This window comes from Rhyacophila brunnea, unplaced genomic scaffold, assembly GCF_057557595.1.
Source record: "Rhyacophila brunnea isolate RB1 unplaced genomic scaffold, BYU_Rbru_1.0 scaffold_12, whole genome shotgun sequence".
In the NCBI taxonomy this organism is placed as follows: domain Eukaryota; kingdom Metazoa; phylum Arthropoda; class Insecta; order Trichoptera; family Rhyacophilidae; genus Rhyacophila; species Rhyacophila brunnea.
Window position 1 is genome coordinate 38,275,404 of NW_028232774.1, and position 22,236 is coordinate 38,297,639.

General features: G+C 34.9%; 1 protein-coding gene across 3 annotated transcripts in view; it reads right to left on the bottom strand.

Annotated features, from left to right (window-relative positions):
- The window catches only part of Graf (GTPase regulator associated with FAK), a 243,849-nt gene that overhangs the window by 26,745 nt on the left and 194,868 nt on the right, over positions 1-22,236 (bottom strand). For all 3 annotated transcript variants that reach the window (XM_085961262.1, XM_085961261.1, XM_085961263.1), the window contains one exon: positions 18,972-19,196. In XM_085961262.1, the coding sequence (XP_085817388.1) occupies positions 18,972-19,196 (225 nt within the window). The remainder of the gene's footprint in view (positions 1-18,971; positions 19,197-22,236) is intronic.

Here is a 22,236-nt window from a genome sequence, read left to right on the forward strand (position 1 = left end):
AGTATTTTTGTTACATAAAATTGTATTCTTTTAAACCTCTCGCTCTAACGTTTTAGAATATAGTCATATTTCGGTACATAACTGTGCAGTGGTGTTAAGATTTTTTACATTTATTAATTTTTAAACGCATTTATGAAACCATTAGTATAATTTATTACATATAGTATAATATTTACGATAATTACATATTAGTAAAATATTCACGATAAAAAATTATATTGATAATCTCTGTGATCCCAAATTTGACAAGAATTAGGCATTTTATTATTCAAAAAATCGGCAAGATTAACACATTTGAAGATGATTCTAAAGATACTTATTATAAGCTATGTCTTTGACCATTCAAGTGTGATAAACATCTTATGAATAATGAATGCTTTATAATAATTATTGACCTAAGAATAAGGTAGTGTTTTTTTGAAATACGCCATTTCTTTTGTCATTCCCTAGTGGTTAAGCTACAACATACGGCCGTAGCCATAAATTTACAAACTATAATTAAAGTAGGGAGTAAAATTATGTTAACGGGCGTGTTTGAACATGCACCTAACCGAATTTTTTTTTATTTTTTTTTAAACGGTACATGTTCAAACACGCGCGTCAATGTCATTTTACTCCCTACTTCAATTATAGTTTGTCAATATATGGCTACGGCCGTATGTTGTAGCTTAACCACTGGGTAATGACAAAAGAAATGGCGTATTTCAAAAAAACACTACCTTATTCTTAGGTCAATAATTATTATAAAGCAATCATTATTCATAAGATGTTTATCACACTTGAATCGTCAAAGACATAGCTTATAATAAGTATCTTTAGAATCATTTTCAAATATGTTAATCTTGCCGATTTTTTGAATAATAAAATGCCTAATTCTTGTAAAATTTGGGATCACAGAGATTATCAATATAATTTTTTATCGTGAATATTTTACAAAAATTATCTCGTAATAAATTATACTAATGGTTTTATAAATGCGTTTAAAAATTAATGAATGTAAAAAATCTTAACACCACTGCACAGTTATGTACCGAAATATGACTATATTCTAAAACATTACAGCGAGGGGTTTAAAAGAATACTATGTTATGTAACAAAAATACTTTATGCAGTCATCAAATGTTTAAAATAACTATAAAGGATAATAAGGCTTCAAAATTATATAAATAGATTATCTACAACGTTTAAGGAGTGTCCAGGATCATGGTTTGAAAATACAATAAAAACTCAATTTTGACCTACGACGAGCACGTGGGCCGTTAATATTGTCGTTATTATTCATGAAATTTGCTAATCCGTGAAGTTTTGATTTGAATGGCATCGTATTATGCAGTGGTGTTGAGCTAACAAAATAGTGCCGGTCGCAGTTTTTAAACATCCTATAATTCCTCCCATTCCAACCCCAACCAAGTCTAAAATACTTGTTTTAATATTTCGACAGATTCAAAAATTACAATTATTATCGATAGATAAAAAAAATCGAAGAGACGAGATATTACTATAAATTTATAGACCATGACAAGGGGTGGCTGGCAGGACCCTAGCCGGGGACCCGGCGTGACGGGTCGACCAGTTAAGTGAGATAAACACACACATTTGCTCTACTAGTAAAAAAATATCATAATATTATCGCCCACTTCAAATTTTCAAAAATCATACAAACACGAATATCGCCACCCTTCAATAAAATTGCAAACCCTTCACCTTCACATACCACGTATCGAATCAAGGAATGTATGTACAATATCATTATTGAAGATAAAATTGTGATCTCTAGTTTGATACGAATTTTATATTTTAAAATTGAAGGTAGCCGTAACAGCTGCTGTTGTCGATAGAAGCATTAATTTAAAGATTCTCCAACTGTGTAATAAATAATAATAGCATACTGCAAACTACCGCAACGTTACACGGGGTGATTCTGTGTTAATATAAAATCTACTTGCTATGCATAACGAGATAGGTAGCTGAAATTCACCAAAAATGTCCCTATCAATAATTATTAGAGTGGCGCGAGCCCTTTTGCCAGGCAGTCATAACTAGGGAATCCAATCCCGAGCCAAAATTCTGATCTCGGGATTACAATTCGACAATCCCGGAACTGGTCCCTGGACGGATAATTTATGTAAGTACCTATTGTTATATTATTTCTGTCGCTTTGGATTTCGTTTGATAAATATTGTTTTAAAAAAAATGTATTCAGTTGAAAATGTCCCTCTCTGAGGCGGACGAAACCGGTCCTAATTTATTGATTAAAAGTGGAATAAGGTACTACAAAAAAAAATTGCGTTTTATTAAATTAAACAACAATTAAAATAGTAAAGCTAATCATGGTGTACTTATGGCCTTTCCGATTCATAAATCTAATTAGTCAGCCAAATATGAAACTGCCGTAAAACGTATGAGATCATGGTGGAATTACTTTGTTAAAAGTGCGAAGCATTGTTTTTTTCCAATCTTTCTCATTTTTATTAATTTATGCGAAAAAAATAAAATGAATCGGCAACTTACACATGGGTATAAATCAAACTTCATTCAAACTCAGTTTATTTCCAATGTAGTTATTTGTTATTAAAAGTATTTTTTCTGTTATATTTTCGTCTTTATTTAATTTTCCATAAAAATTCATAAAAAAATCAATCCCGAAAGTTTCGGGATTATGTTTATCAATCCCGGGATTCATAGGTATCGAAAATAGCTCAAGATCCCGGGATTGGAATCCCTAGTCATAACCAGAGTAGGTACCTATACGTTTTACAACTTTTTTGCACTTTTTTGCACTCTTTACTATACTGATACGCCTCTTTGTCTGATTACCTCGCATAAAATTAGATCAAATGATATTTACTTGTATTACTATAATATGCAGTAATATATAAATAGACATAATATGTAAAAAATATATTTTTAGAATATAATATATTACATCAATTTCATCTTAGAGCCGGAGTGCAAAGTTATGAAGCATATACTTCACTACTCGTAGCTTCAGTCAAGTAATTTTAGTTTCATGCAAGAGTTATTATGACTAATGCTCTCTTCACATTAGATTAGGCCAAGCAATGTGAATGTACACTGTCAACATTGTGTAGACTCGGTGACGTACAGTGGGGATAGGCAGGACATGCGTTGCATAGGGGCGGAAAATTACAAAGGACGGCAAGGGACGAATACAAATATAACAAATGTTGAGAGCAATGGCGATTTTCCATGACGTAGACGATGCGGTCGCTTCATTAGAAAATATTTTAGTTTAAAAATAGGTATATACATATTTGAGAAATAAATGATTCTTGTCTGTTTAGTGGTAGCCAGCGGCAAACAAATTTTGAAAATAGCCGATATACTAGATTATTTGTTAGGTTAGGTTAGGTTATCATCCTTGAATTCATAAATGTTGCCGAAATCGGCCATAAAAATTGGCGCTGCTCCCGCCTGGCTCAAACATTGTTAAATATAATGAAACAGATAATTATAAATTTGTAATTATGTTTTTATTAATACAAATATATACGACTATGAACGTCGTATCCAAAAATATATAAGAAAAAATAATATGAACCATAGTGGTGGGTGTATAAGGTTCAATTTAGCAAGATATTAGTAATAGGTATTTAAAATCACTCTTTATATGACACTTGTAAAGCCAGTGCTCAACTACGCATCGGAAACCTGGACATTAACTCTGCGAAATGAACGAGCCCTGAACATTTTTGAAAGAAAAATTCTCCGCCGTATATATGGACCGATCAGGGATGGCACCAATTGGAGCAGAAGATCTAATGCTGAGCTCTACGGGCTATACGAAGATTGCAACGCAGTTCAATCAATTAAGATTGGGAGACTGCGATGGCTACTAGGTCATGTGCACCGTATGAATGGCAATGAACCGGCAAAGTGAGTGATGTCCGGCAATCCAACCGGGCGTAGAAGAAGAGGCAGGCCAAAGATTCGCTGGTTGGATGGAGCTGCCAATGACTGCAGTGTTTTAGGCATAGAGGTATTAAATTAAAAGAGGGGCAAGGAATCGGCTTTCTCATACAACTGAATGAAGCAGGCCAACAATAGCCGATAACTTACGAGAAATAGCGACGCGATAAAAAAAAATCAGGGCATCACAGAGGATTTACTTTGGTCATTATAACGTACCCATATAATATTTTTTGCCACAAATTGATTACCAGCCTGCCCCACCATACTTTTTCGCCATACTAGCCTGCTTCACCATACTTTAATATAACCTGCCGCCCTTAGGTTTTAGGGGTACCAAATTGGAAAGCGGCCACACTGTATAGGGACAGGTGGAGGGAGCTGTTGGAGGAGGCCAAAACCCACACCGGGTTGTCGCGCCCCTGATAATGATGATTTTAAATTAATATAATGTATTGCCATCAAGAATAATATTTGATAATTAAATCGCTTTTGTACCTGTTAACAGTTGAGAAATGCTGGCACATGCTTCATAATAAAAGAAGTTTGAGACATAGTACAATGTCGTTAAAATCTCCGCCCTTTATTTTCGAATACAGCGTGACTGACTGACTACAGATAGTACCAGGTGCTTTCGTATAATATACCTATAATCGGCGGCATTATTATACCAAGGTAACCAACCCGACATACGTTTCTATTGTACACATAAAAAACCATTCTCGTAGATAACTTCTACTTAACCCAGTGATTTCCAAACTGGGGGGCGCGCCTCCCTGGGGAGGCGCCGACTGTTGCGAAGGGAGGCGCGAAAAGTTTAACACAATAATGTAGCCACAAGTTTGCAGTTTGCAAGTGCATAGTTTATAAAACTATAAAACTATTAGACAGCTAGTAAAAAACAATCCTATAAAAGTTAGGTTGTTTGCAAACCTGTATGAAGATATGGAGACTAATTTTATTATACCGCATTTCTATACTATTGTGCACAAGAGGGGGGCTGACAGGGCTCCAGCCTAGGGCCTAGCCCGGCATCGGGGTACGACCAGTTAAGTGAGATAAACACACACCACAAATTCGTTCTATTTGTAGCTTTGTTTGTAGTTTTGCGCTGTTTCGGTTACACGATATTAACATTTTATAATATAATATGTGTCTGTGTGATACAATTTGATTTAATTGTGTGGTATGTGTGACAGATGATAATTCACATGTAGAATTTTATTTTATAATTATTTGTAGTGTATTTCCTGACTAATAAAAATGGCTATACGGAAACAAAAACCTTTGTTCAATTTTGGTTGAATCGAACTGAAGAATAATATAATACTTTGTCAAGAAAAGCAATGCAAGTAGGTACTGCTACCATTCGTAACATCATATTTATGTGAAACGGGATTTTGTGCATATGCAATAAAATCCATATATCGAGCCCGTTTAGTAGAAAAAAGCACTTGTGTAAAAATGTATTTAATCAAATAAAGGTGGGGGAGGCGCCAAGATTAAATTGTTTTAAAAGGGAGGCGTAGTAACGTAAAGTTTGGAAACCACTGACTTAACCCAATATTATGCGATTTACATTAATTATATCTAGGTACCTTGAATCAAACAGACTTCTATACCAGAAATTTACGGGTAAAATATCCGCCAGTAGCGAAGGGTAGAGATAGGCTGTTAAGATCCGCCATAAAAAGTGCACGTTATACTTTGTTAGCAATGACGTCCCGTGGGGGTAGGCAGATTGAGCGTCACTTGGGGGCGGCAGTTACTCGAAGGGCGGCAAATCGAGGAAAATCATTTGGAATATATAGAAATAGCTACCTAAACTTCGTAATAACGAAAATATCTTTCCATTAAAGAATTCAGCTCAATGGTTTTGTCGGGTTCGCGATACCTAGTTTACTTCCGTTGCCCTTCGACGTCTTTATTTGTCTGATATTTTGTTAGTAATATATCCATACAACACATTTATTAGATATTGGACTCGTGAAAGGATGATAAAAATAATGTATAAAAAAATGTGGCGGCATTTTGGCGTTGCTAAGGGGCGGCATTTTATCTAGGGACGTCACTGTTTGTTAGTCATAAGTATTTGTTTTTATTGAACTAAGACTACAATTATTTATATAATATGGTATCAGTTAGTTTTTGAAAACCAATTAAACCCTGCCAAAACCAAACCATAATAGTTTTGATATATTTTGAGCGATACGACAAAATTATGCACATATTTTCATTGATATTTATTTGTTTTCGTAGATTAAGAATACAAATAATTACACATTGGTTCATTTTTTTAATTTCATTACGCCCTGCTTAAGCCAAACTATAATAGATAAAAAAATATTATTCTATTCATAAAATATTCAAAGTTATGTATGATTTAATTGCATAATTTTAGCAATTCGCAGGGTTTAATTGAATTTTAAAAACTAACTAATACCAAATTCTGTAAATTGTAGTCTTATTTCAATTAAAACAAATACGAATTACTGACAAAATTTAGTGTGCACCATTTATCGCAGATCTTAACGGCCTACCTCCACCCTTCGCCACTGATATGCGCCTATAATGTCGTGGGTCCCGGGTTCGAATCCCGGGTGTTGTGAAAATTGACATGTTGTTCAATGTGTGTTTACACCCAGAGTATGGACCTATTAGTTTGAACAAGTGGCTAACATCCAATTTTCCCTCATGATCTGAGGGTCGGACATGGTTTTAAAAAATACCAGATAGGCAGCAATAATAGACGTTTTATTAAAATTAAACTAAAAATACTATTGCAATATTAAGGATAATGATTAAATTATCCACAAGTTGTTTCAAATGTCGGATTGATTTGTAGCAAGTTTTACAAGTTTGTGCTGATTTTTATTAGTGGTAAAGTCAACTGTCATAAAATACTGTATAATGTAAACATCAATTAGATTACCTAATTCGAACATTTAGATCAGAGGTCAGGGAATTTTTGTAGGTATCATTTAATTAAAAAAATATGTATCCCCCCCCCCCGTCTCAGTCTTTAAACTGGCAAAAAGGTCATTAAAATAAAGAATACTTAAAAAGCCACACATGCTGTCATGAAACCCAATGAAAAGGATTGAAGATTTTACATTGTATTAAGTATATACATCTCCACTTCAGGTTTTGTATAAATAAATGGTGTTGTTTCATTTTCGATAACACAAGATAATAATTATCGAGGTTTTTAAAATGACAGATCAATTTGGACGCTAACTTCAAGGTCCAATCGATTTCTAAAACCCTCGATTACAAAGGCAGCTTATTGCAAAATGGACAATAATTATAATATTATTAATTAAAGCTTATGTACCTACGCCTGCGCAAATTTTAAATACTATTTTATAGTTTTGATATAATATGTGTATATTATGTTCTTATGTGTACTATTAAGCCGTCATTACCAAACCAAACATTCACTTTTACCATAAATACCTCTATCCTGTTACTTTACCCCATATGAGGTAATTTACTCTACTCACTTACATGTAAATTGAACGTAAAACATTTCACCGTGGCACAGTTCGCCGTGAGCTTTCTATCGGAAAGAGATGACCGTATGTATACTATACGGTCTCCAATTTTATTAGATTCAATATGAATATTAATTCAATTTTCATAGCTGATTTTGGCAAAATTCATGAATTCCAGAATGAAAACCTAACCTAATAAATAATCAAGTATATCGGCTATTTTCAAAATTTGTTTGCTGCTGGCTTCCTCTAAAGTCTAAAGTGTAAACCGACAAGAATCGTGTTTTATTTAGACATGAATTTTATGTCAGTATTATACCTCCCAAAGAGGTTGGACGATCTTTGATATACGGCCATATATTTCCGATACAACATTTCACGGTGAACTGTGATATGGCGAACTGCATACGTACAAGTTTCCGGACACGAATTTACCCACATATCTAGACCCCTGATTTAGATGAACACTCACAAAAATCGTAAATAACAGACATAACCAATCATTTAGTATGCATTATGGTTGGTATCAAAGATTGTTATATCAATTCAAATAATTTTTCTATAGCTACCTACCAATTCAACCACACCAGTCGTAATGCATTCCCGAAATGTAATTTAATATTATAGTGACCTTCCAAGGACCCTCCCCTCAGTTGCGACATAAATGTTTTTCAATGATATAAATCCAGTCAAGGAATGTTTTGAAAAAAATACACAATGAACAAAATGTGTCTCCATTGAATTCTATCAAAGCCAATCGAAAGATCTCTGAAAAGATTTTGCGATGCAGAAGAATACTTATTGACTATTGATAAATGAGAGGAGATCAATACCAGGTGAAATTTTATAATAGAAAATGTTTGGTACAGTTCGGTTATGAGGAATACAGCGGAAAACACATTTTGAAAATACCCGATATACTGGATTATTTGTGGGGTTAACCTAACCAAACCTAACCTAACCTAACCCAACCTAACCAAAACAAACCCAAACTAACAAATAATCCAGCAGCAGCTACTTTGGCCTGTTAAGACATTTTAAGTCCCGCATACTATCTCGCCGAACTAAAAGCACTCTTTACAAGACACTTGTAAAGCCAGTGCTCACCTACGCATCGGAAACCTGGACATTAACTCTGCGAAATGAACGAGCCCTGAACATCTTTGAAAGAAAAATTCTCCGCCGTATATATGGACCGATCAGGGATGGCACCAATTGGAGGAGAAGATCTAATGCTGAGCTCTACGGTCTGTACGAAGATTGCAGCGCAGTTGAATCAATTAAGATTGGGAGACTGCGATGGCTAGGTCATGTGCACCATATGAATGACAATGAACCGGCAAAGAGAGTGATGTCCAGCAATCCAATAGGACGTAGAAGAAGAGGGAGGCCAAAGATTCGCTGGTTGGATGGAGCTGCCAGTGATTGCCGTATTCTGGGGGTACCAAATTGGAAAGCGGCCACACTGGATAGGGACAGGTGGAGGGAGCTGTTGGAGGCCAGGACCCACACTGGGTTGTCGCGCCCCTGATGATGATGATGATGATGACAGGCTTGTTGCCAAATTCCATTGTTATGTCCATGTTATAATTCCGCCAAATTCAGTTTCGGCTATTTATTTCGCCAAAGATGTGTTAAACCTGTGTAACTTTCTCAACACTTTTAAACATTTTTTTTTAATTTTTTAAATTCATCCAAATAATTCGCCATTGCAATAATTATTGTAATCAACCAAGCTTGCCAAGCTGAGAAAAAGTATGGTATCATTCAACTATCATGAGAGGTAATCGATTGCCATTCAGCAGTGACGAACAGCAGTGAAAAAATGCCGCCTCATTTTTTTATACATTATTTTTATCATCCTGTCATGAGTCCAATATCTAAGAAGGATGGATCATTGGGTACTAATAAAATATATTCGCAAATTTGCACGCGTTGTTTCTGGTCACCAAGGACGTCGAATGGCAAAGGAAGTAAACTAGATATCGCGAACCCGACAAAACCAGTGATTTAATTTTTTTAATGGAAAGATATGCAATAATGCATAAAGAAACGCATTTTGAAAATAGCCGATAAACTGGATTATTTGTTCTCAATCTGCCTACCCCCACGGGACGTCACTGACATTCAGACTGTCTAATAATATTATAATATGCATTATGTATGTATGTATGTATATACCTAATACTTCGGGTATACTTAATCCCTACTCATCAGGTAGTGAAATAAAATGAAAGGGAAATTAAGGGACCACCCAAGCGGTAAAAGATGCCCTTAGTTCGAGCGGTCAAATTTACGAAACGACCCAAGTCTATTGTTTTACAAATTCTAAACATAATTTATGGTATAGCATTTTTTTATTACTGAACGAATGGAACCAAAACTGGACGTTCCATAATATATTGTGTTTGATCGTACAAGTTTTTTTAACCAATGTGAGGGTAATTAGTCTAGTCTGAGAAGGGGTTGAAAACTGTTGGTATCTAACTAATGAAATTGATTATAGAATTCTAGATTAAACCAATATTTAACATACGTATTTGAAAACATCCCATGCATATACCCACTAAAAATAAATACGACACCCGACGGGATTTTCGCGCCAGAGTGCTTTTCAAATTAAGCTACGGGCGTCCTACTTAATTACAACGATTTTAACTAGTAGTTTTTACATGAAATACATATTAAATAAGGGTTAGGAAGCAGACAGGAATACGCGATGTAATAGACGTTGCCAAACAGCTGAAATGGAGATGGGCGAGGTACATTGCTCGCCGAAAGGACGGCCGCTGGAGAAACACCGTCATCCAGTAGTACCCAAGGGGCACGAAACGACCACAGGGTCACCCTAGAAGCCGCTGGATTGACGAACTGGTAAAGTTCGGCGGAAATACGTGGCAGCGAATGACACAGGACCGAGAGAATTGGAAGAAGCTTGAGGAGGCCTTCATCCAGCAGTGGATTGACCCCGGCTGATGATGATGACATATCAAATTGCGATAATAATGACGTGTACCGTGTACCGTGTACCTATGTTCAATATATAAAATGGGTACAAGTCGGTTATGGGGATTCCAGGCGGGAACCGCTTTAATTGTCATGGCCGATTTTGGCGAAATTAGTGAATTTCATGAATGAAAACCTAACCTAAACTAACCCAACCTAACAAATCCAGTATATCGGCTATTTTCAAAATGTGTTTGCCGCTGGCTTCCCCATAACAGACTTGTACCTACCATAAAATGTTACATTCTTTAAGTTTTTGTTTATTAAACCAATTATATTCTGACGGAGTCGTCATGGTCATCATGCTGTTTAATAAATCGATAAAAAATGCAAAAAAGCAGCACATCGTGTTCACGTTCTGTTAGAATCAATGACTTTCAGGCAGTTTTCCATAAAGCATAATATGAGGTGTCACTTCGTCAATAAGTACCAAAAGCAATCAAACACATCAAGTCAGTCAGTCACATAGACATACCCAGTAACATTAAATTTGTGTATTTTTAATGCTCAATTACCACATAGGATGTTTTTTGCAAAGGTTTGTAAGGTTAGCCGGAATTGTGTACTTATATAAAAGATTTAAATATTGACATTGGTTACACTGGAATCCAGCAATCCATTAATCTTTTTTTTTTTTAATTATTGCTTGCAATGCTATAATCTAAGTTGCAATGAGTATGTTGACCTCTTATAAACAAACAGATAAAGTGTTTCTACACAGTAATACTATGTACTTTTAAATTGATTTCCTGAGAATTTAAGGCAATTCAATGAATCGACAAAGCTGAACATAATGTCATTTCATTTTTTTTGAAAGGGAACAACCATTCTATGACCGTACCAATGGCATGGTAAAAGTTACCGTGATTTATATCGATCTAAACAACTTGTTGGTGACCATATTATTCTCATGGAAAATATAATGGACAAATTGAGTTTTTTTCTCTGCGACTAATGAATATTCTGAGGTGCAAATTGGAAACTTTTCCCTTCAAAGCCACATTCGAAAACAGTAATTAATAAATAGGATAAAATTAATAGGATATAATTTTACTTTTAATAATACTTTCATAATACTTTTGACATTTTATGTTTGTCTCATAAATAAAATTTAGGATTTTATCGAAATATTTTACATACAACAAATAAAGGTTGGTTTTAAAAAGCTAATAAAAAATTAACGATTTATTAGATTTTAGCTTCTTTAATACTGTGGGGGAATATAACTCAATACAAATCCATTACCTATTAATCAAAAATAAGTCTTTCTATATAAAAATACTGCTAAATAGTTTTCCAAAGAATTTAAGACAATTATAAGAACTGACAATGCTGAATATATTTTTTCAACAGGAATGAACCATCCTACAACCATTCCAATGGCATGGTAAAACTTGCCGCTGCTATCAATGTTTCGGACTTGACTTTCATTTATATGCATGTTTCTTTCTCTAATTTACTTTCGGCGCTAGAAATGGACAGCAATGGAGCACATCTCAGTTTCATGGAAACATTTTGTGTTATTTTGTTACAATGTTAATATAACATAATATATAATCTGATTGATGAGAGTTTTGTACCATTTCATAGGATTTGGGTTTAGTATTTATTCCAGGATTTGTCTTACGACAGCTTCAATTTCGGTGGATATTTTATATTACTGATTGAACTTATAATACATTATTGAAAAGTACACAACAGTGACGATCTACGGGGGTTGACAAACCATGCACTGCTTATATACGATAGATAAATTAAGGAAAAGTACCATTTTTCAGAAAAACCAACAAAAATGATGGTTAAGTCATTCTTCCCACTTCACTTCACTTAAATTTTCCAGCTAAATTTAGATAACAAATCGGAATTTGCAGCTTACATCCTGTATTTGTGTATTTAGTCATTTACAACGTTATTATCCAATGAAAACTACCTATTTTTAAAAACTGAAGGTTACGTCCTTTTTCCTTTCTACAGTCGATATGTAGATATATATGGTACATAACAAAAAATCATACACAATATATTCGAAAAATTATAGAGTACTCTTGTTCGTAAGCTTTCCTATTTCAAGCACTGCCTATATTCTAATTATTCCTTGAGAAGTAGTCCTGTAACAGTTTTGAAATAACAAAACGTTGCATACACAGTGAAACCCAATGGGTTCACAGTCGAAAAATAATCGACAACTCTTAAACACATATACAAAAAGAAAAAAGTTTATTTCCAACAATCAGAAAAATTATTGCAATAAAAGGTTCAGCACCTCTGGGTATTGTCAAGCCAGGTCATTTTGAGATAATTGAAATTTAAGTGGTTTTTAAAAGCCATGTCATGACCAAAAATGTAGGCACCACTGATACCAACATTGGAGAAAGGTCTATTTGAAATGTTAAATAGATCTCATCTTTGAGGCTGGTACCCACCCACGGTGGAGTAGTTGATATAGTAGTCTCTGAAGCTACAGATGTTGGTTCAAATCCCTCAGGCAAAAATGACATTATTTTTTCAATATGTGACGTATCCATAAGGTTCCTATGGATTGGGCAATTGGCTAGGTAGTAACCATTCTTTATAAAAAAAAAATTGTTAATCACACCAAATTCTGTGAAGCCTAATTTCCATATAAAAATGGTTATTTACTTTTAATGTATTAGGTATCTATGTACAGCGCCACAAGGATAGCTGCTGCCCGGGAACCAGGCAATAAATGCCCCCGGTGTTTCACACCCCCAACACTCACTCCCACTTGACGCGTCCCTGCCTATGTATAAGGTCTATTTAGATTTAAGTGTATGATTAGTGTTACGGTGATACATCAGTGAAACAGCAAATAATTTTCAACTATAGGCGCGACGAAATTTCGGACTCGCTGCCATTCGGAGAGAGAATGTCGAGCTGGAAACACGTCAATTTGTTTCGTGATGGCGACAGGCGTATTAATTCTTAAATCGTGTAAAGATGACTAAACACGTTACCCATTTACTTTAAAAAGAAAACATGCCAATGAATATATTATTATTATTACTGATAGAACAATAAACAGAACATTAAATGGACACATGATGGATTTATATGACAAATTATATTTCGTTTGACATGCGTCATTTGCACCCGCGACCCGCAATCCGCAAATCGCCTAGCCACGATCTTTTTAGACCGTGCCTCAACTGAGGTATAGCCTTTATAATAACCATAGGGTTTGAGTATAAAAGTTGTTCAAAGACCTTTATTTTTTTGGCGGATACAAATGAAACACGAGAGATCTCCTTCATTCAGGTGGTGGAGGGTACATTTATTTTTTTCTGTTTACAAAAAATGTCAGTCTGCGGTCAACCTGTGAGTGAGGGAGTGTACTCAGTACCCATCGGACTTTCATTTCAAGCAAAATGACGAACGACTTGAGCAGCAGTATTACATAAAATTTCAAGCTGGCGAGACTCAAGCGGAAACTATTCGGAAGATTCAGAGTAGGTTTTTGTCGACGATGCCATGGGAATCACACAAATTATGGATTGGTAGGAAAGGTTTAAAGATGTCCCCATGTCGGTGGAGTGACTCACGTGCCGGTAGGCCTTCAACAATATGTAATGAAATGCAGACTTTGGTCATGCAGGACCATCATGTCACGGTCTGAGAACTTGCAGACGAGGTGGAGATAAGCAATAGTTTGGTGAAGCATAAATGCCTCTGGTATTGCATCCACGACGAAATCACTTTGGAATGCTGTTAGTGTCATTTGAAAGTAACCTAAAGAACACCTAAATGTTGATGAGTTGCCTGCACTGTTCGAAGAATCTGACACCATTCTACTAAGCATTTTGAGGGAGGTTTCAAACTTGCGGGGTGAACAGTCAATCAGCAGGTCTCGCGGGACATGCTGGACTACGCAAATGGTGATCCTGACATCTTGAACACTAATAAATCAACAGTGCTGAGTCATGGGTTAATGGGTATCGAAACCATCAAGTTGTCACAGTGAAGACCAAAATCCATAATACAAAAAACCACGAAGAGTGCACAGCAACGTTAAATAAATGCTGAAACGTTTTTTATCTATTATGTTAGGCAGGGTTTAATTGAATTTTAAAAACTAACCGACACAACATGCAATTTGTATTCTTAGTTCAATGAAAACAAATAAGTATGTCTGACAAAGTTTAGTGTGCACTATTTATGTCGGATCTCCGCAGCCTACCTTCATCCTTCACCGCTGGTGTAGGTACATACATGTAGGTTCATCGTGACCCCGGCGAGTGCGGATTCGTTATATCCAATCTTTTTTTTAAACTGGAAATTGTGGAAAGGGGAAATTTTTAATGTGTATGAGACGGGACTCTATTGGAAACAAATGCCAACACGTACGTTTATTTTCATAGAGGAGAAGACTGCTTCTGGATTTAAAGCATCCAAGGATCGTCTAACTCTTCTTCTCTCAACTAATATAAGAAACTGATGGAGGTAATAGAGATGCCATGCTGGTTTGGTGGAAACAATTTAATATTATGAAAGCTATCAGAAACATCAGAATCAGAAATGTGGAATGAAGTCACCCAGTCGTGTATGAAGGGTGTTTGGAAAAGTTTATTTACTAAAATTGTTGAAAAGTTCACTGCAATTATGAAAATGATATTCAAAATATCATTGACGAGATTAGTCTTACAGCCATATCCGGAGGCATCAAAGGAGTTCAAATCAAATCAAATCAAATTTATTTATTTTACATATAATGAACATAACAATTATAAATTCAAAGCGTTCACGACATGACATAAAATAAGTGTTAATAATTTTTAAAAATAAAAATACAGAGAAGTGTGAGTTAATAAAACAATAAGAAATAAAATAACAAAACTAACAAAATAATAAAATAAAAGTAGATGGAAGCACACAGAGTGAACTTTGATAGACCCTATCTTAAAAACTTATAAAACAACGTCCACCAAAATTCACCCTCACGTAAGTGGAATATATCAATATCCGAAGCGATTTCATTAAACATGGTTATTGCCCTCCCAATTTTGCATTACTAATGGCAGGTTAGTTTTGCACCGTGGGAGAACAAACAACGGATGCCCTCGATTCCTAAGGTAATTATCAGAGACACACAAGCCAACACCACCAAGAATGGCAGAGTTCACATTTACGCCGCGTATAAGTCTGAAAAAATATGTAGTGTTGATGTAGATGATATTCAGACTTTGTTAAAATCGAACCATTAACCTGAAGAGCTGCAGGAAATGGACTGCCATACGTCCCTAGAAAATGACATCTCCGAACCTGATCCCGCGTGAAAGTGTTAAAACCATTGAGACCATTTCTCTTAAGAAGTTAGAAGAGAACAACAAAGATTACGAGAGAGTGAGTGCTGCAAAATGTGGCTGTAATGCATTACTTGACAGTAATCGCAAATTTTGTACAATGTGTAAACGTAATAAACCAAACATGGGTATCCCCAGTGATCGAGAAATTTCGCTTATCGCGACCATGTCCAGAATGTATCCCGCGATGAACGGGTTACCTGTACATAGGTAGGTAATTCAATAAAGCTTTACTATAATAGTTTGAGATGATGTATTGGTACATTTATAAAAATCCATTTGCATTATCTAGATCTATAGTAACCACGCATTGTTAAACAGAGTATATTATAAGTATATTAATTGTACCAAAAAAAACACTATTAATGAAACGAGTTGGTAAGGTTAGCTCTATTTACTGTTCAGGGCGCTTAAACACCTAGTTCCCCCACTGATCATAGGTTGCAATATGATATTGATCCAAGGCACGGATACTTGAACAGTCCTCTCTTTTTTTGTCATCTTCATCATCATTTCTGCTCTAGACAGACAGTTATGAGTTATATAATCAATTCAATTGATTGAAATTCAAAATAACTCTATTGTTGAAAAGGCATTCAAAAGAGGCTGTGTCGGAGAAGAATTATGAGTTTTTTTCGAAGAACCTGAACCAAACATCAGAACAGGGTTTCAAATTTTAATTAAACAAAACCAAACCACTACCGTTTTTTTTTATTAGACCCGAAACAGAAAACAAATTGAAAAGTCGGATAGCTTTGGACACCACGCAGAATAGGAATAAATCACATAGAATAATTTTAAGAGAAGTTCGGTAAAGCATATATCATTCAATATTATATCAACAAAACTGTCTAAGGAATCGCTGTTAAATAACACTGGCTGCAGGAAATAATATCGCACCCCCAGTAAAATACTGTAGTAAGTCAAAAATTGGCATTTTGCAGGAGAGCCATTTGAAGTTTCAAATATTCTTTGTAAATACAGGAAAAGTCTGAATGTAAAAATTATTACTCATTTTTATGGAAAAACATGATCTATTTTCAACTGTATTCATCATTTTTCTCTAAAACATATACAAACGGAGATATTTGAATATTTCTGAGTTACGACTGTATTTTATTAGGATATTTGACAATTTCATGGTAAAATTTGAATCAACTCAATACTTTCTATGTAAATTTCCCTACCATCACTCTAATAATTTCAACTAATTTGTTGGGCACTGTAAAGGAAGGTTTTCAAAATATTAAGTTATGGTACAATCTTTAAAGATTTATTGAAAAAAAAGAAAAATACAATTATTAGTTCAAAACAACAAAAAAATACTTAATTATTTAATTTAATGGGAAAATAATTTTTTTACATACGATTTTTAATTTTTAAACATCACTTGGAAGAGAAGCAAAAAATCATAATAAAATTCACGATGTTTAGCGGTGCAGAGGAAAGCAAATCCTTCTTTTTAATTGTCGTTATTTTTGGCCACTCTTGATATGCTTTGGATATATTGAGACCATCCATTGGTAACGGTTTGCCTATTTGCTGTTGTCGAACATTCAATTTCCTACCTTCTTCATGATAACTGGCTTTAAAAAGAATAATGTATGGATAGTCTCTGTCTACTTTTATAACTTTAATCTTCTGCCACAAAACTTTTTCTCCATTTTCATCCGTGTTGTAATTTTTACCGATTTCATCTGCTAGTTTTTTCATGTTGAGAAAATTATTTATCGTCATGGGTTTAACTATGTATGGTTGTCCTGTTTTCTTACTTGTTTGTACAATGGTAATCATTTGGCTGGGCACAAACATTGGTCCACTTTTTAGAGCCCTGGTTTTCTGCTGCTCAATTGTAGAATGGACGATATCGCCTTCATTTTGTTTATGCCCGGTGACCAAAAACTTATGAGAGATCGTTGTATTTTTTTGTGAATTCCCGGTGGCATATAAATACATTGCAGCAATGTATTTATTTTTATTCTGCCCGGCACAATTGTCACTGTAAAAAATAAAATGCTCATTGTGGTGATATTTTTTACATGCATTGTAATCGAGTACACAGCTACCAATTTTATTGGATCCTCATGCAGCTTGACTCTCGTCCCACATGTATCAGTTTGCAATATTTTCAGTGATATTATAGACTGTACGATTGTACATTGCCAAACTTTCGTTTATAATAGAAAGTTGACACATTTCCGCAAGGAAGCGGTAAAACAGCCTGCAAATCATATACAGCTACATTAATGACGCTATTTTGGCCATTAGTTCGGGACTCTGCTACGTCTTTGATCTTTTCATCCCTTGCCTCTTTTTTCCAGGTTGATGTGTCTCATATTTTTCTTGAAGTTGTTTTTTTTCATCTGGTGGTGAAGAATTATTGTATAGGTCGCATTCAACGCACAAATCTTTTTTTAGGCTTAAAGAAGCCAATATTAAATTCGTCATTAAATATAGATGCGTATAATAGTGTTCTTTTCCAAATGGCATATTGCTGTCAGCTTGTTGTTTTTTGTATAACCGATACATTTCAGCAATTGTTAATTTACCATCTAAATACAATTTGGACGTCTGTGCACGCAAATAATGTTACTCGATCACTGGGAAAGACTTAATGTGAGCTTTTATATCATTTTTTAAACATCACTAATTTTTTTGTGATTTTTGTGATCTCTTTGTTCTGGAATTGGCGTTCCGGAAAGAAGATCTCTTGTTTTCCATGCAGTGGAGCAGTACCTTTTACTCACCCCAAATGTGTTGATAAAGTATTTTTTGCATACTTCTTGTATTTTACTTCCATTTAATTGTTGATAACAAAAATTGTTGCCTCTGCTGCTTCCAGTTTTTTTTGTTTGAATACTTTGGAACAATAATATCCATGCAATTAGTGAGAAAATTACGCTGTATCTCAAGATTTTCCTGTAGTAACAGAGTTACAACAGTATTTTTTTGAAAAGTATTGTTTTAGTTTTTTAGAAAGCTTCTTGTAAAATACTGTCGTAACTTAGTTACAACACTATTTTATTATCTATTCAACAGTTTTCGGAAAGTAATGTACTGTATTAAGTGCTTTCTCTCCGACACTATTTGAGTTTGAGATACGATAGTATTTTATTAAAATAGCAAAAAAAAATACGAATCCAACCACATCCATAACTCGAAAACGCCCATTTCAGACTTACGACAGTATTTTACTGGGGGTGCGAATGATAATAAGACAAACCTCATGTCGATGTGGGATCCACCATTCGTCCTCTCCATCTGGGGTTCAGGCTGATTGTGGAATATCCTCTCGTAGTTGTCTATAAGGATCTCCACCACCACGTTGTAGAACTTGAGGTCCATTATGGAAGCTACTGTCTCTTCTTCCGGCCGAAGGAGTGTCGGCCCAAAGCACACAGAGATGTTGGAGACTGTCATCAGGTTTTTATCAGATTTTGCAGCAACACTATATAAAAAAAAAAAAAAACGAATTAAACAAAATATTAATTGGAATTTTCATACTGACATCTGTGGAAACTTTGCATAATACATTTTAAGCATCATTCTAGCAAAGATTTCCACCTATATTGCAGTATTTAAGGTTCAAAGGGGTAAGTGACAAAAATGTGTGTAAAGGCTTAATTACATTGGCAGACGCGCAGACCCAACCCGATCCAACAACCGTTGTGGCCAACGTTTAAACACTATTTGCAATTGCACGCAACGATTCAATCGCGTTGGTCCTTGCTTTTGATTGGTTTAAAAAAAACATAGTGTTGCTATTATTAAAAATATAGGTTGACCGAAAACTAGATATTTCTTAGATTGGTGGCTACACTGAACGTATTCCCGCGCAATTTTACATCAAAAAAACTGAGCTGTCAAACCTAGCGAGCATCTGTTGAAATTTGCGCGGCCGTTTGACATTTATAGAAAGTTTTGTATACTTATTGTTAATTTACATCATGAATAACTGCGCGAGCTTGAATCTCCAAGCCAATCGATTAAGACTAATTGTAGTGAGATTGGCTATATTTCAACTGGCGTATATTAATTCGACGAGGACCGTGTCCTCAGCGCTAGTCCATACATTTTTTTGGGATTTCGCCATCTTGTAGTTGTTGAAATCGAGCAGTAGAATGAACGGCAGTTTGCGTGGCTCACGAGCGGGCGCGTATTCGGCTATTTTCGTACGCTTTCGGCAATCTTCGCTTGCTAATGAATGTATCGCATGACGGATAATAGAAAATTTTCCACTTTTGTCTTGATCGTTCACGATCTTTGAAAACCATAGAGAATAGAGTTTAACAGTCGTGGCAGACGATCGGGCCAGACGCAATCTGCCAATGTAATTTGAGCTTAAAGCAGCAGCAAATAGATTATACAGTAGAACCTCGATATAACGGAGTTCGGATATAACGGACAAAATATCCGGTCAAATGTGAAAATGTTTAATACAAGAGCCACCGCTTGTAAACAATGTTCTTCACATGATAATCATGTCATACCTCTCACACTCGAATTCGAGTCATACACTGTCTTGCTCGTAGACTGAAAGTAGCACTGACGCTTGCAATGCTGGTCGCTAATTCACACAGCTGCACGGTAATTTAATTTGTTTACTCGAAGTGGATGGATGCATTTACTACTCCATTCAATAGGTTTATAAAGGTTAGAAGTAGGTGAAGGTGACCCTGGATATCACATCATGGCTGAAAATGAAATAGCAGATGAAGTTATGATGTTGGAAGTGAAGATAGCGAGGAAGAAGAAACAACACGCCCAAAAACAAGGTGATCAGTGATAAGATCGCATCTCGACGATCTAATAATATTTATTGACTATTCGTCAGATAATGAAATTCAACGCATTTTCATAATTTTAGAGTTGATTATAAAAAAAACAGCAGACTTCAAAAGTGCAAACAAAACTTGATTCTCTTATAAAAAAGCAGGATTACCGAAAGCAAGCGCGACGACATCGAACATTTACATCACTTCACAATGGGTGTATCTGGATATATCATCCGAAGACGAATAAAGAGGAGGATTTTGTTTGTGTTTTTATATAATGGACACCCCCTTACCTGCATTAGTCTATTAGATCGAGGTTCTACTGTACTCATTTTTGCTTGGCTATCTTAACTGGATATATACATGGAAAAAAATCTAAAAATTCTGATATACACATAGACAAACATTCATAGTATGAATATGTTGTGCTGCAGGTGAACTTTTTGGTATGTCAACGGAATCTACTTTCAAAAGTTGCATTATTTGCATTAAATGATATAGTTTGCCGCCCCCATATAATGTACCACCCGTAATGTAATGTACGCTCTGCCTACCTGCACTAGGGGACCATGGGAAACACTAGCAGATAATGATTGATGAATACTTATGAAAAAAATATGAATATAATAATAAATTACTTCCTAGACTTTAGTCAACATATTTATACATTCTAAAAAAAATTTCTTGCGCAACTCCTGGCACAGCTAACCGAATTTGGTTGGGGACCACTAAATTATTGCCTAAAAATCATCGGAAATTGGAAACACTAATAATTTCAATCTGGATATGTAAAATCATGCTAGTTCCATAAAACAAAACCATATCCTCAATTTTCAACGTAATTAGAGTATGACTCTCATTATGACGTATTCAAAAATATATATTAATAGTTCATCTTCCATAACTGAGTTGCTGAAGATTGAAGCAATACAAGTGGACCGGCGACCAAGTTGAGAAGGTCAAAGTTAAATTTGCGATTTTTTTCAACATTCTGTAAATGAGTCTCATTCTCAAATGATGCTATTACATGGAAAATATTAATATTCTTCACATTTATTAAGGGCGGATGTGCTCAGCGTGGGTCAAAATGGAGCTTTTATTCTATTTTCAAAGCATGATCCTGGACATTCCTTAAACGTTGTAGATAATCTATTTATATAATTTTGAAGCCTTATTATCCTTTATATTTATTTTAAACATTTGATGACTGCATAAAGTATTTTTATTACATAAAATAGTATTCTTTTAAACCTCTCGCTCTAATGTTTTAGAATATAGTCATATTTCAGTACATAGATGTGCAGTGGTGTTAAGATTTTTTACATTTATTAATTTTTAAACACATTTATAAAACCATCAGTATAATTTATGTCGACATTATTATAGTGAAATATTTACGATAAAAAGTTATATTGATAATCTCTGTGATCCCAAATTTGACAAGAATTAGGCATTTTATTATTCAAAATAGAATAAAAGCTCCATTTTTACCTACGCTGAGCATATCCCCCTTAATGTTTTTTTTTAATTTAAATGTTTTTAAGAGGACGAATCAAGCCAAAACATTCAAAGTATGAATATACAGTTGCAGTGAAAATAATGACGTCGTAATGTGAAAACAAACCCTATGGCTTTCTCCAAATGGTGCGATTTGACTTGCACGTATTCCAGGTACATGTGATCTCATTGAGCCATCCATATGTACTCGCGGCG